At 34.4% G+C, this 15,257-nt stretch overlaps 1 protein-coding gene across 1 annotated transcript; it reads right to left on the bottom strand.

Annotated features, from left to right (window-relative positions):
- Positions 1-259: 259 nt before the first annotated feature.
- On the bottom strand, positions 260-3,113 carry LOC127745434 (uncharacterized). Its single transcript, XM_052258135.1, has 2 exons — positions 2,790-3,113; positions 260-364 (listed from the first exon to the last, which is right to left on the bottom strand). Exons 1-2 carry the CDS (start codon positions 3,111-3,113, stop codon positions 260-262), a joined length of 429 nt encoding a protein of 142 aa, XP_052114095.1.
- Between the last annotated feature and the right edge of the window lie 12,144 nt (positions 3,114-15,257).

Genomic DNA, 15,257 nt, shown 5'->3' with positions numbered 1-15,257 from the left:
GGCGCAAACTTGGCCTCCCCTGGTATATATGCTGCTCCAATGTTTGCCTCCAAGTTTGAGGCAAACTTGGGCGTAAACTTGGCCTCCCCTAGTGTAGTAATTGTGCCAACGTTTGACCTCAAGTTTGAGGCAAACGTTGGCGTGAGCGTTGGTTCCTGCAGGGCTTGTTGTTGAGCCAACGTTTGACCTCAAGTTTGAGGCAAACGTTGGCGCAAACTTTGGCTTCTCCAGGGTGTGTTTTTGAAGCCAACGTTTGACCTCAAGCTTGAGGCAAACGTTGGCACAAACTTGAGCTTCCCTCAGGGTGGTTTTGCTGCCTTCTGCCATCCCCTTTCTTCAACCTTCCTCCAAGCCTTTTGGTCACCTGTTATCAATCAACAAATGTATCAAAGCTATGCTAAAATCATGAGATTTATTATCATCCTTGACATATGAACAATTATAGCACAAAACCTCATGAAAATGCATCATTTACTCATGGTTGATTGAATCTAAATACATATGAATTTCTACCCAAATGGCTTACTTGTAACTCAAGAAAATGCATGAAAACTAAGTAAAAACTAATGAAAAAGGCTTGTGAAACTAGCCTAAGATGACTTGTCATCACAACACCAAACTTAAATCTTGCTTGTCCCCAAGCAAGCAGTAAAACATAAGAAAAATTACTAGAAGCAGAGGAGTGTATAAGCCCTTTTATTGGAAGACATTGAATACTGGTAAATGGGGTTTTCCTGCATGGTATTTTAGGGATTTTTATTCTGTGGCTGAGGCATCAATATTCCTCTGGATCCTTACTTGAATCACACAAATAATTGAGACTTGTTATTGCTTGGTCCTTAGCTTTTCTTGTTCTTTTTCTTGGTTGAGGCTTAATGTTATGTGGTAAGGCGACTTTTTAGAGTAAGCTTTCAGCCAGCATTCCCGCTCCAGTTGGTTCAAGATGCTAGGTGTTGAAACACCCCTATGGGCTTACTTGCTCAAGCCTCTCCTTAGCACACACACATCACAGGCATTTAGCTTGTTTTGTTCATCTCTGTTTGTTCTTTGGAAATTGATGCCCAGCACCTCTTTGGGTTACTAAATGCTTTGTCTCAAAGTAGCTCTTGATGGCGAAATTTCGGTTGGCAATCCCAGTTTAGTTAACCCAAGTTTTCGGGTGATGAAGCACCCCTTAGAACCTAGTTATCCAAGCTTATCTTTGTACAAAAAGCATCACATGCATATATCCAAATCTCAAGCTATTGATGCCTAGCCTTGTTTATTTCTTTTTGCTTCTTTTTCTTGCATTTTCTTTCTTTTATTTTGGACCTTTTTCTTTTGTCAAGTCTCATGAAATGTAACTCAAGTTCATCTCATAAAGTCATGCCAACATTCAGCCTTATTCATAAATCAACTAATGAACCAGCACATACCACCACATAACCTCATTTTGTCTCATATTATACTAGACTTTTACTCTTTCTCTATTTCACAATTATTTTTCTTTTATTCAAGCATGAGGAACAAAGCATATAATTCAAATAAGATGAAAGTGAATCAAGCACTTAAACTATCAAGCCAAAATAGCATGAAAACAAACAAACAGTAAATATATCTAATAGAACACTAATCGTCAGGGGACATTTGTACTTTCAAATAGCATATTTGAGCTAAAGTCAGTGAGAGAAAAATACAACCTCTTGGAGCCCATTGTTTTCTCTTTGTCATCATCTTTGTTAGATTCCATGTCCTTCCTTTGTCCATGATGATGTACTTTGTCCTCTAAGGGGTTGAATGACTTCCTACAAAAGGTATTGAAAGTTGCTTGTCCCCCCAAGCACTTAAGAAATAGTTAGCATGCATGTATGCTTGTAATCCTCTGAACCTAAGTTGGTGCAGGGACACCAAACTTAATTCCTTGCCTACTTCTATATGCAGTAGAATAAATACATGCATGAAACATCCAGTACTTTTTATTAAGAAAGTGAACTATGAACTAGAAAATGGATGTAAACTAGAAAACAAACTAAAAACTAGAAACATAACAATCATTAAGTAGTTTCTCTGATTGTTTGGAGCCGATACTAATCATGCTGAGGGTGCAATATGTTAAAAAAAATTTTGGTGGAACACCAAACTTAGCTTCCAACATTCACCCCTTAATTATTTTGGTGTGCAACACCAAACTTAGCTCCTTGCAATACAGAGTAATCTACTTAACTTCTTTATTGAAATAACTAAGAAAGAAAAACTACTGATCTATAGCCGATGACTTTCTTCCTCTTTTTCCAGTTTGTTAAGAGGAATGACCTCAAGGGGGGAGAAGATTCAGCTACTTTCCGTTGTCTTGGCCTCTCCTCAGCAAGCTTCCTTTTGTAAATGGCTTGATTGATCTTGCTTGCTGGATCAGGGACAGGGGTGGTGCTCTTGTTAGTTGCCTTCACTTCTTTGAATTCAAGACTTGGTTGCTGTATGATTATTGGAGTTTTATCTTCATCCAGAGCCTTTTGGATTGGTGGTTCAATGAGCCCTTCATCTATGTAATTCTCTGCTTCTCTTGAGTATGAGCTTCCTTGATTGTCTTCCTCACTTTCTTGTTCCTTCACTTCTTCCTTTACACTCAATATTTGACTTAATAGCACTTTCATGGAGAAGGTTTGTTGTTCTTCCCAAGATTTTTTCATCTCCTCTTCATATTTTTCAATCACAGATTCATTTGTTGAGAGTTTTTGGGTCAGGGAAGTTTGTGAGGGTTGTGAGCCTTCATGTTCTCTTGTTATCTCAAGTGCAGTTTCATTTTCAACCACCTCATTCTTCATTGAAAGTTCACTTGATACAGTAGCCTCCTTATCTTGCTCTTCCACTTTCTCCTTCACATCCATCAATTGGTCTTCATTTTCCTTGCTTAGTGGTTCTGAGTGTTTCCCTATGTTCTCCAAATGCTCATCCATCTTCTGAAGAAGGATTTCTTGTTCTCTCCAGGATTGTTGTTGTTCCTCCATGAGTTGTTCTTGTCTTTTTAACAATTCTCTGGATTTTTGAAGGGGATCTTCAACTAGTTCAAGGGTTTCTTCATTTTGCTCTTCCACCTTCTCCCTTGCACTTAACATTTGGTTTACCAGCACTTCCATGTTTTTAAATGAATTCTCTTGCTCGTTCCAGGATATCTGTGCCTCCCTCTCATATTTTTCAAACATGGTCTCAAGCTTTGAGAGGCTTTGGTTCATGGAAGTTTGTGTGGACTGTGAGTTTTGGAAGAGATTTTGTGTAGAGGGATAGCAAAATGATGAAAAATTTTCAAATGAGTAACTTAGAGGTGAGGTTGGGTAATTTTGTATGAGTGAATTGAAGGTTTTCTCAAGTGATGATGGCTCTTGATAAGTAGAGTATGAGCTGTCAAACGCTTTCTGATTTTGGTCATCCCAAGAACAACTTGAAGAATTATTGAATTCATCACAATATGGATCATCTTGTTCCCTTGGGGGACAATTTTGCATGTACGCATTGACAGCACAATCAAATGATGATGTTCCTTGATGAACAGAAGATGAAACATTAAAATTCCCTTCCCAACCATAATTTATGTCAGTATCATAGCAATATGAGTCACTTTGTGGCTCTGGGAAATAGTTCATTTCACTTGATTGTTCATACTCTTGTTGACATGCCCAGCTACCACGAGGATAATGACATAAATCATTTTGTGGTTCTGGACAATATCTCATGTGATTTGCTTGATCATTTATCATTTCTTGGTGACACTCCCAACCATCATTATCTCATGTCATTTATAATGGAAAAAAAACGGTCAGCACAACCTAAAAAAACAAAAAAATGGAAAAAAACCAGTCAACAAAAAAAAAACCGGTCAGCACAACGTAAAAAAAAGAGAGGGGGACCGGTCGGCAAAAAAAAATGGTCAGCACAACCTAAAAAAACAAAAAACTGGAAAAAAACCGGTCAGCAAAAAAATGGTAAGCACAACGTAAAAAAAGGGAAAAAACCAGTCAGCACAATGTAAAAATAAAAAATAAAAAAATAAAAAACGGTCAGCATAAACTAAAAAAAACTGGAAAAAAAATCGGTCAGCAAAAAAACTAGAAAAAATCCGGTCAGCAAAAAAAAACGGTCAGCACAACGTAAAAAAAGGGGAAAAATTGGTCAGCACAATGTAAAAAAAAACGGGCGGGGACCGGTCAGCAAAAAACAGGTCATCATAACCTAAAAAACAAAAAAAACTAGAAAAAAACCAGTCAGTAATAAAAAAAACCGGTAAACACAACGTAATAAAAGGGAAAAAATCGGTCAACACAACGTAAAAAAATCGGTCAGTACAACCTAAAAAACAAAAAACTGAAAAAAAATCGGTCAAAAAAAAAACTAGAAAAAAACCGGTCAGCAAAAAAAACAAAAAAACAAAAAAAAACAAAAAACTAAAAAAAACCGGTTAGCACAACGTAAAAAAGGGAAAAAAACCGGTCAGCACAACGTATAAAAAAACGGTCAGCACAACCTAAAAAAATAAAAAAAACTGGAACAAAACCGGTCAGCAAAAAAAGTCAGCACAACGTAAAAAAGGGAAAAGACCGGTCAGCACAACGTAAAAAAAACCGGTCAGCACAACCTAAAAAAACTGGAAAAAATGCAAAAAAAAAAAGAAAAAAACCAGTGAGCAAAAAAATGGTCTACACAACGTAAAAAAAATGGTCAGCACAACGTAAAAAAAAGGGAAAAAAACCGGTCAGCACAACGTAAAAAAAAGGGGGGACCGGTCAGCAAAAAAAAATGGTCAGCACAACCTACAAAAAAGAACTGGAAAAAAACCGGTCAGCAAAAAAAAATCGGTCAGCACAACGTAAAAAAAATGGTCAGCACAACCTAAAAAAACCGGTCAGCAAAAAAAATGGTCTACACAACGTAAAAAAAAGGTCAGCACAACGTAAAAAAAGGAAAAAAACCAGTCAGCACAACCTAAAAAAAATGGTGGACCGGTCAGCAAAAAAAAAACGGTCAGCACAACCTAAAAAAACAAAAAAATTGGAAAAAAATCGGTCAGCACAACGAAAAAAAAAGGAAAAAAACCGGTCAGCACAACGTAAAAAAAAGGGGTACCGGTCAGCAAAAAAAAACGGTCAGCACAACCTAAAAAAACAAAAAAAACTGGAAAAAAACCGGTCAGCAAAAAAAACTGGTTAGCACAACGTAAAAAAGGGGAAAAAAACCGGTCAGCACAACGTAAAAAAAAAGGGGGTACCGGTCAGCAAAAAAAAACGGTCAACACAACCTAAAAAACAAAAAAAACTGGAAAAAAAACCGGTCAGCAAAAAAAACTGGTCAGCACAACGTAAAAAAAGGGAAAAAACCGGTCAGCACAACGTAAAAAAAAAGGGGTACCGGTCAGCAAAAAAAAAACAGTCAGCACAACCTAAAAAAACAAAAAGCTGGAAAAAAACCGGTCAGTACAACGTAAAAAAAGGGGAAAAACCGGTCAGCACAACGTAAAAAATAAAAAATAAAAGAAATAAAAAAACCGGTTAGTACAACCTAAAAAAATAAAAAAATGGAAAAAAATCGGTCAGCAAAAAAAAGTTTGAAAAAAATCCGGTCAGAAAAAAAAATGGTCAGGACAACGTAAAAATGGGAAAAAAACCGGTCAGCACAACGTAAAAAAAAGGGGGGACCGGTCAGCAAAAAAAAAGGTCAAGACAACCTAAAAAAATAAAAAAACTGGAAAAAAACCGGTCAGTAAAAAAAACCGGTCAGCACAATGTAAAAAAAGGGGAAAAAACCGGTCAACACAACGTTAAAAAAATCGGTCAGTACAACCTAAAAAAACAAAAAAAAACTAGAAAAAAATTGGTCAGCAAAAAAAACTAGATAAAAAAATCGGTCAGCAAAAAAACAAAAAACAAAAAACAAAAAAACAAAAAAATAGAAAAAACAAAAAAAACCGGCCAGCACAACGTAAACAAAGGAGAAAAAATTGGTCAGCACAACGTATAAAAAAAGGTCACCATAACCTAAAAAAACAAAAAAAAACTGGAAAAAAATCGGTCAGCAAAAAAAACCGGTCAGCACAATGTAAAAAAAGGGAAAAATCGGTCAGTACAACCTTAAAAAAATCGGTCAGCACAACCTAAAAAAAATTAGAAAAAAAACCGGTCAGCAAAAAAAACTAGAAAATAATCGGTCAGCCAAAAAAAATAGTCTACACAACGTAAAAAAACGGTAAGCATAACGTAAAAAAAAGGGAAAAAACCCGGTCAGCACAACGTAAAAAAAAAGGGGGAGACCGGTCAGCAAAAAAAAAGGTCAGCACAACTTAAAAAAATAAAAAACTGGAAAAAACGGTCAGAAAAAAAACCGGTCTGCACAACGTAAAAAAGGGAAAAAAATCGGTCAGCACACCGTAAAAAAAACAGTCAGGACAACCTAAAAAAAACAAAAAACCTGAAAAAAACCGGTCAGCAAATAAAAAACTAGAAAAAAAACCAGTCAGCAAAAAAAATCGGTCTATACAACGTAAAAAAAACGGTCAGCACAACGTAAAAAAAGGGAAAAAAATCGGTAAGCACAACGTAAAAAAAAAGGGGGGACCGGTCAGCAAACAAAAACGATCAGCACAACCTAAAAAAAACAAAAAAACTGGAAAAAAACTGGTCAGCAAAAAAAAATTGGTCAGCACAACGTAAAAAAAGGGAAAAAATCGGTCAGCACAACGTAAAAAAAAATCGGTCAGCACAACCTAAAAAGAAACTGGAAAAAAACCGGTCAGCAAAAAAATATACTACAAAAAAAAACCGGTCAGCAAAAAAAACAGGTCAGCACAACCTAAAAAAAACTGGAAAAAAATCGGTCAGCACAAAAAAAAACGGTCAGCACAAAAAAAACAGTCAGCACAACGTAAAAAAAAGGGTGGGACCGGTCAGCAAAAAAAAATGATCAGCACAACGTAAAAAAACAAAAAGATGGAAAAAAACCGGTCAGTAAAAAAAAGGTCAGTACAACGTAAAAAAAAGGGAAAAAACCGGTCAGCACAACGTAAAAAATAAAAAAATAAAAAAACAAAAAACAAAAAAATAAAAAAATAAAAAAAAACAAAAAAACAAAAAACAAAAAAACTGGTCAGGACAACGTAAAAACAGGGGAAAAAACCAATCAGCACAACGTATAAAAAAACTGTCAGCAAAACCTAAAAAAACAAAAAAACTGGAAAAAACCGGTCAGCAAAAAAAACCGATCAGCACGACGTAAAAAAAGGAAAAAATAGTCAGCACAACGTAAAAAAACCGGTCAACGCAACCTAAAAAAAAACAAAAAAAACTGGAAAAAATCGGTCAGCAAAAATGAAACTAGAAAAAAAACCGGTCAGCAAAAAAAAGGTCAGCTCAACGTAAAAAAAAAGGGAAAAACCGGTCAGCACAATGTAAAAAAAAAGGGGGTGACCGGTCAGCAAAAAAAACGGTAAGCACAACCTAAAAAAACAAAAAAATTGGAAAAAACCGGTCAGCAAAAAAAATAAAAACCGGTCAGCACAATGTAAAAAAAGGGAAAAAAACCGGTTAGCACAACGTAAAAAAAATCAGTTAGCACAACCTAAATAAATAAAAAAACTGGAGAAAAACCGGTCAGCAAAAAAATTAGAAAAAAACGGTCAACAAAAAAAAGGTCTACACAACGTAAAAAAACGGTCAGCACAACGTAAAAGAACAAAAAAAACGGTCAGCACAATGGAAAAAAATAAAATAAAATAAAACAAAAAACAATAAAAAACAAAAAAACCGGTCAGCACAACGTAAAAAAGGGAAAAAAACAGGTTAGCACAACGTAAAAAAAAATTGGTCAGCACAACCTAAAAAAAACTTGAAAAAAATTGGTTAGAAAAAAAAACGGTAAGCACAACGTAAAAAAAAGGGAAAAAAATCGGTCAGCACAACGTAAAAAAAAGGGGGGACCGGTCAGCAAAAAAAACGGTCAGCATAATGTAAAAAATAAAAAAAATAAAAATAAAAATTAAAAAAAACCAGTCACCACAACCTAAAAAAAACTGGAAAAATACCGGTCAGCAAAAAAACTAGAAAAAAATCCAGTCACAAAAAAAAAACGGTCAGCACAACGTAAAAAAAGGGAAAAAAGTCGGTCAGCACAACCTAAAAAAAGGGGGGGGACCGGTCAGCAAAAAACAAAAAAACCGGTCAGCCCAACGTAAAAAAAGGGAAAAAACCGGTCAACACAACGTAAAAAAACGGTCAGTACAACCTAAAAAAAACAGGAAAAAAATCGGTCAGCAAAAAAAAACTAGATAAAAAAACCGGTCAAGAGAAAAAATAAAAAACAAAAGACAAAAAAACAAAAAAATAAAAAACTAATAAAACAAAAAAAACAAAAAAAACCAAAAAAAACCGGTCAGCACAACGTAAAAAAAGGAGAAAAAATCGGTCAGCACAACGTATAAAAAAAGGTCAGCATAACCTAAAAAAAACTGAAAAAACCGGTCAGCAAAAAAAATGGTCAGCACAACGTAAAAAAAAGGGAAAAAACCGGTCAGCACAACGTAAAAAAAACTGGTCAGCACAACCTAAAAAAACAAAAAAAACTTGAAAAAAAACCAGTCTGCAAAAAAAAAACTAGAAAAAAAATCGGTCAGCCAAAAAAAATAGTCTACACAATGTAAAAAAAAAACAGTAAACACAACGTAAAAAAAAGGGAAAAAACCCGGTAGCACAACGTAAAAAAAAAGGGGGACCGGTCAGCAAAAAAAATGGTCAGCACAACTTCAAAAAATAAAAAACACGAAAAAAGCGGTCAGCAAAAAAAAACCGGTCAGCACAACGTAAAAAAAGGGAAAAAATCGGTCAGCACACCGTAAAAAAAAACAGTCAGCATAACCTAAAAAAACAAAAAAAACTAGAAAAAAACCGGTCAGCAAAAAAACTAGAAAAAAACCAGTCAGCAAAAAAAAAACGGTCTACACAACGTAAAAAAAAGGGAAAAAACCCGGTCAGCACAACGTTAAAAAAAAGGGGGTGACCGGTCAGCAAAAAAAAGGTCAGCACAACTTAAAAAAACAAAAAAATTGGAAAAAAATGGTTAGCAAAAAAAATCGGTCAGCACAACGTAAAAAAAGGGAAAAAAACCGGTCAGCACACAATAAAAAAAAACGGTCAGGACAACCTAAAAAAACAAAAAATCTGAAAAAAAAACTGGCCAGCAAATAAAAAACTAGAAAAAAACCAGTCAGCAAAAAAAATCGGTCTACACAACGTAAAGAAAATGGTCAGCACAACGTAAAAAAAGGGAAAAAAATCGGTAAGCACAACGTAAAAAAAAAGGAGGGACCGGTCAGCAAACAAAAACAATCAGCACAACCTAAAAAAACAAAAAAACTGGAAAAAACTGGTCAGCAAAAAAACTGGTCAGCACAACGTAAAAAAAGGGAAAAAATTGGTCAGCACAACGTAAAAAAAAACCGGTCAGCACAACCTAAAAAAAACTGGAAAAAAACCAGTCAGCAAAAAAATAACTAGAAAAAAAATCGGTCAGCCAAAAACCAAAAAAATAAACTAGAAAAAAACCGGTCAGCAAAAAAAAAAAAAACAGGTCAGCACAACCTAAAAAAATTGGAAAAAAATCGGTCAGCACAAAAAAACGGTCAGCACAACGTAAAAAAAAGGGTGGGACTGGTCAGCAAAAAAAATTATCAGCACAACGTAAAAAAATAAAAAAACTGGAAAAAAACCGGTCAGCAAAAAAAAATGGTCAGTACAACGTAAAAAAAAGGGAAAAAACCGGTCAGCACAACGTAAAAAATAAAAAACAAAAAAACAAAAAACAAAAAAACAAAAAAACAAAAAAAAACAAAAAAACAAAAAACAAAAAAAACTGGTCAGGACAACGTAAAAACAGGGGGGAAAAACCAGTCAGCACAACGTATAAAAAAAACTGTCAGCACAACCTAAAAAAACAAAAAAACTTAAAAAAACCGGTCAACAAAAAAAACCGATCAGCACAACGTAAAAAAAGGGAAAAAATAGTCAGCACAACGTAAAAAAAACCGGTCAACACAACCTAAAAAAACAAAAAAATTGGAAAAAACCGGTCAGCAAAAATGAAACTTGAAAAAAAACCGGTCAGAAAAAAAAAAGGTCAGCTCAACATAAAAAAAGGGAAAAAACTGGTCAGCACAATGTAAAAAAAAGAGGTGACCGGTCAGCAAAAAAAACGGTAAGCACAACCTAAAAAAATAAAAAAACTGGAAAAAAACCGGTCAGCAAAAAAAATAAAAACCGGTCAGCACAACGTAAAAAAAAGGGAAAAAAACCAGTTAGCACAACGTAAAAAAAATCGGTCAGCACAACCTAAATAAATAAAAAAACTGGAAAAAAACCGGTCAGCAAAAAAATTAGAAAAAAACCGGTCAACAAAAAAAGGTCTACACAACGTAAAAAAAAATGGTCAGCACAACGTAAAAAACAAAAAAAACTGGTCAGCACAATGGAAAAAAATAAAATAAAATAAAACAAAAAAACAAAAAAAATAATAAAAAACAAAAAAATCGGTCAGCACAACGTAAAAAAGGGGAAAAAAACAGGTCAGCACAACCTAAAAAAAACTAGAAAAAATCGGTTAGAAAAAAAACGGTAAGCACAACGTAAAAAAAGAGAAAAAAATCGGTCAGCACAACGTAAAAAAAAGGGGGGATCGGTCAGCAAGAAAAAAATGGTCAGCATAATGTAAAAAGTAAAAAAAATAAAAAATAAAAAATAAAAAAACCGGTCACCACAACCTAAAAAAAACTGGAAAAATACCGGTCAGCAAGTAAAAAACTAGAAAAAAATCCAGTCACAAAAAAAAAACGGTCAGCACAACGTAAAAAAAGAGAAAAAAATCGGTCAGCACAACGTAAAAAAAAGGGTGGAGACCGGTCAGCAAAAAATAAAAAAAACCGGTCAGCACAACGTAAAAAAGGGAAAAAACCGGTCAACACAACGTAAAAAAACGGTTAGTACAACCTAAAAAAACCAGAAAAAAAATCGGTCAGCAGAAAAAAACTAGATAAAAAAACCGGTTAAGAAAAAAAACAAAAAACAAAAGACAAAAAAACAAAAAAAAAACTAAAAAAACAAAAAAACAAAAAAAAACCGGTCAGCACAACGTAAAAAAAGGAGAAAAAATCGGTCAGCACAACGTATAAAAAAAAGGTCAGCATAACCTAAAAAAATAACTGAAAAAAAACCGGTCAGCAAAAAAAACGGTCATCACAACGTAAAAAAAGGGAAAAAACCGGTCAGCACAACGTAAAAAAAACTGGTCAGCACAACCTAAAAAAACAAAAAAAAACTTGAAAAAAAACCAGTCAGCAAAAAAAAAACTAGAAAAAAAATCGGTCAGCCAAAAAAATAGTCTACACAACGTAAAAAAAAACGGTAAGCACAACGTAAAAAAAAGGGAGGGACCGGTCAGCAAAAAAAAAATGGTCAGCACAACTTAAAAAATAAAAAACACGAAAAAAAGCGGTCAGAAAAAAAAACCGGTCTGCACAACGTAAAAAAAGGGAAAAAATCGGTCAGCACACCGTAAAAAAAACAGTCAGCATAACCTAAAAAAACAAAAAAACTGAAAAAACCGGTCAGCAAAAAAAACTAGAAAAAACCAGTCAGCAAAAAAAAATGGTCTACACAACGTAAAAAAAAACGGTCAGCACAACATAAAAAATGGGAAAAAATCGGTCAGCACAACGTAAAAAAAAAGGGGGGACCGGTCAACAAAAAAACAATGAGCACAACCTAAAAAAACAAAAAAATTGGAAAAAAACCGGTCAGCAAAAAAAAACTGGTCAGCACAACGTAAAAAAAGGGAAAAAATTGGTCAGCACAACGTAAAAAAAAATAGTCAGCACAGCCTAAAAAAACAAAAAAAAAACTGGAAAAAAATCGGTCAGCAAAAAAAACTAAAAAAATCGGTCAGCCAAAAAAATAGTCTACACAACAACAACAACAACAACAACAACAAAGCCTTGTCCCACTAAGTGGGGTCGGCTACATGAATCAAACTCCGCCTATGTTACACTTGCGGTACATAGCTGGTCCCAAGCCCGGATAAAGGAGGAGGGTTGTGTTAGGTCTTCGGCAACCAACATAAAAATAAAGCCGAACCCCCATGACATGAATCAAAAAAATAGTCTACACAACGTAAAAGAAAACAGTCAGCACAACGTAAAAAAAAGGGAAAAAACACGGTCAGCACAACGTAAAAAAAAGGGGGGACCAGTCAGCAAAAAAAATGGTTAGCACAACTTAAAAAAATAAAAAAACTGGAAAAAAAGCGGTCAGCAAAAAAAAACCGGTCAGCACAACGTAAAAAAAGGGAAAAAACCTGTCAGCACACCGTAAAAAAAACAGTCAGCACAACCTAAAAAAAAATTGGAAAAAAACTGGTCAGCAAAAAAAAAACTAGAAAAAAAACCAGTCAGCAAAAAAAAATGGTCTACACAACATAAAAAAACGGTCAGCACAACGTAAAAAATGGAAAAAAAATCGGTCAGCACAACGTAAAAAAAATGGGGGGGCCGGTCAGCAAAAAAAATGATCAGCACAACCTAAAAAACAAAAAAACTGGGAAAAAACCAGTCAGCAAAAAAAACTAGTCAGTACAACGTAAAAAAGGGAAAAAACGGGTCAGCACAACGTAAAAAAAACCAGTCAGCACAACCTAAAAAAACAAAAAAAACTGGAAAAAAACCGGTCAGCAAAAAAATTAACTAGAAAAAAAAACGGTCAGCAAAAAAAAAAACCAGTTAGCACAACCTAAAAAAATTAAAAAAACTGGAAAAAAATCGGTCAGCACAAAAAAAACGGTCAGCACAACATAAAAAAAATGGTCAGCACAACGTAAAAAAAAGGGGTGGGACCGGTCAGCAAAAAAAAATGGTCAGCACAACTTAAAAAAACAAAAAAAACTGGAAAAAACCGGACAGCAAAAAAAAAAACGGTCAGCACAACATAAAAAAGGGAAAAAACCGGTCAAAACAACGTAAAAAATAAAAAAACCGGTCAGCACAACTTAAAAAAACAAAAAAAACTGGAAAAAAACTGGTCAGCAAAAAAACTAGAAAAAAACCGGTCAGCAAAAAAAAAAGCTCAGCACAACCTAAAAACACAAAAAAACTGGAAAAAAATTGGTCAGCAAAAAAAAAAACGGTCAGCACAACGTTAAAAAGGGAAAAAAACCGGTCAGCACAACGTAAAAAAAAGAGCGGGACGGGTCAAAAAAAAGGGAAAAAACTGGTCAGCACAACCTAAAAAAATAAAAAAACTGGAAAAAAATCGGTCAACAAAAAAAAAACAGTCAGCACAACATAAAAAAAGGAAAAAAAACCGGTCAGCACAACATAAAAAAAAAGGGGACCGGTCATAAAAAAAAAAAGGTCAGGACAACCTAAAAAAAAACTGGAAGAAACCGGTCAGCAAAACGTAAAAAAGGAAAAAAATCGGTCAACACAACATAAAAAAAACCGGTCAGTAAAACCTGAAAAAAAAACTGGAAAAAAATCGGTCAGCAAAAAAAAGTAGATAAAAAAACATAAAAAAAGGAGAAAAAACCGGTCAGCACAACGTATAAAAAAAAGGTCAGCATAAGCTAAAAAAACAAAAAAAACTGAAAAAAACCGGTCATCCAAAAAAAAAAGGTCAGCACAACGTAAAAAAAAGTGAATAAACCAGTCAGCACAACGTAAAAGAAATCGGTCAGCACAACCTAAAAAAACAAAAAACTGGAAAAAAACCGGTCAGCAAAAAAAAACTAGAAAAAAATCGGTCAGCCAAAAAAATAGTCTACACAACGTAAAAAAAAACAGTCAGCACAACGTAAAAAAAAGGGGAAAAAACCCGGTCAGCACAATGTAAAAAAAAAGGGGGGGACCGATTAGCAAACAAAAATGGTCAGCACAACTTAAAAAAATAAAAACACGAAAAAAAGCGGTCAGCAAAAAAAAATCGGTCAGCACAACGTAAAAAAAGGGAAAAAACCGGTCAGCACACTGTAAAAAAAACAGTCAGCACATCCTAAAAAAAACAAAAAAATGGAAAAAAACCGGTCAGCAAAAAAAATTAGAAAAAAACCAGTCAGCAAAAAAATGGTCTACACAACGTAAAAAAACGGTCAGCACAACGTAAAAAATGGGAAAAAACCGGTCAGCACAACGTAAAAAAAAGGGGGACCGGTCAACAAAAAAACTATCAGCACAACCTAAAAAAACAAAAAAATTGGAAAAAACCGGTTAGCAAAAAAAAAAACTGGTCAGCACAACGTAAAAAAAGGGAAAAAACCGGTCTGCACAACGTAAAAAAACCAGTCAGCACAACCTAAAAAAACAAAAAAAACTGGAAAAAAAATTGGTCAGCAAAAAAAAACTAGCAAAAAAATCGGTCAGCCAAAAAAAATAGTCTACACAACATAAAAAAAAATAGTCAGCACAACGTAAAAAAAAGGGAAAAAACCCGGTCAGCACAACGTAAAAAAAAAGGGGGACCGGTCAGCAAAAAAAAATGGTCAGCACAACTTGAAAAAATAAAAAAATTGGAAAAAAAGCGGTCAGCAAAAAAAAACCAGTCAACACAACGTAAAAAAAGGGAAAAAACCGGTCAGCACACCGTAAAAAAAACAGTCAGCACAACCAAAAAAAATAAAAAAAACTGGAAAAAAACCGGTCAGCAAAAAAAACTAGAAAAAAACCAGTCAGAAAAAAAAACGGTTTGCACAACGTAAAAAAAACGGTCAGCACAACATAAAAAATGGGAAAAAATCGGTCAGCACAACGTAAAAAAAAAGAGAGGACCAGTCAACAAAAAAAAAACGATCAGCACAACCTAAAAAAACAAAAAAACTGGAAAAAAAACCGGTAAGCAAAAAAAGACTGGTTAGTACAACGTAAAAAAGGGAAAAAACCGGTCAACACAACGTAAAAAAATCAGTCAGCACAATTAAAAAAAAACTGGAAAAAAAACTGGTCAGCAAAAAAAAAACCGGTCAGCACAACCTAAAAAAATTAAAAAAACTGGAAAAAAATCAGTCAACACAAAAAAAACGGTCAGCACAACATAAAAAAATGGTCAGCACAACGTAAAAAAAAGGGGTGGGACCGGTCAGCAAAAAAAACGGTCAGCACAACGTAAAAAAAGGGAAAAAACCGGTCAACACAACGTAAAAAATAAAAAAATAAAAAAATTGGTCAGCAAAAAAAACTAGAAAAAAAACCGGTCAGCAAAAAAAACGGT

This window comes from Arachis duranensis, chromosome 3 (assembly GCF_000817695.3).
Source record: "Arachis duranensis cultivar V14167 chromosome 3, aradu.V14167.gnm2.J7QH, whole genome shotgun sequence".
In the NCBI taxonomy this organism is placed as follows: Eukaryota; Viridiplantae; Streptophyta; class Magnoliopsida; order Fabales; family Fabaceae; genus Arachis; species Arachis duranensis.
This window is presented reverse-complemented; position numbering and strand designations above follow the sequence as displayed.

Coding starts and splice junctions, on each gene's coding strand:
- LOC127745434 (XM_052258135.1), bottom strand. CDS start 3,113: ATGGAAGTGCTGGTAAACCAAATGTTAAGTGCAAGGGAGAAGGTGGAA. Junction 365..2,789: donor AACTTTCAATGAAGAATGAG/GTGGTTGAAAAT, acceptor GATTGATAACAG/GTGACCAAAAGGCTTGGAGG.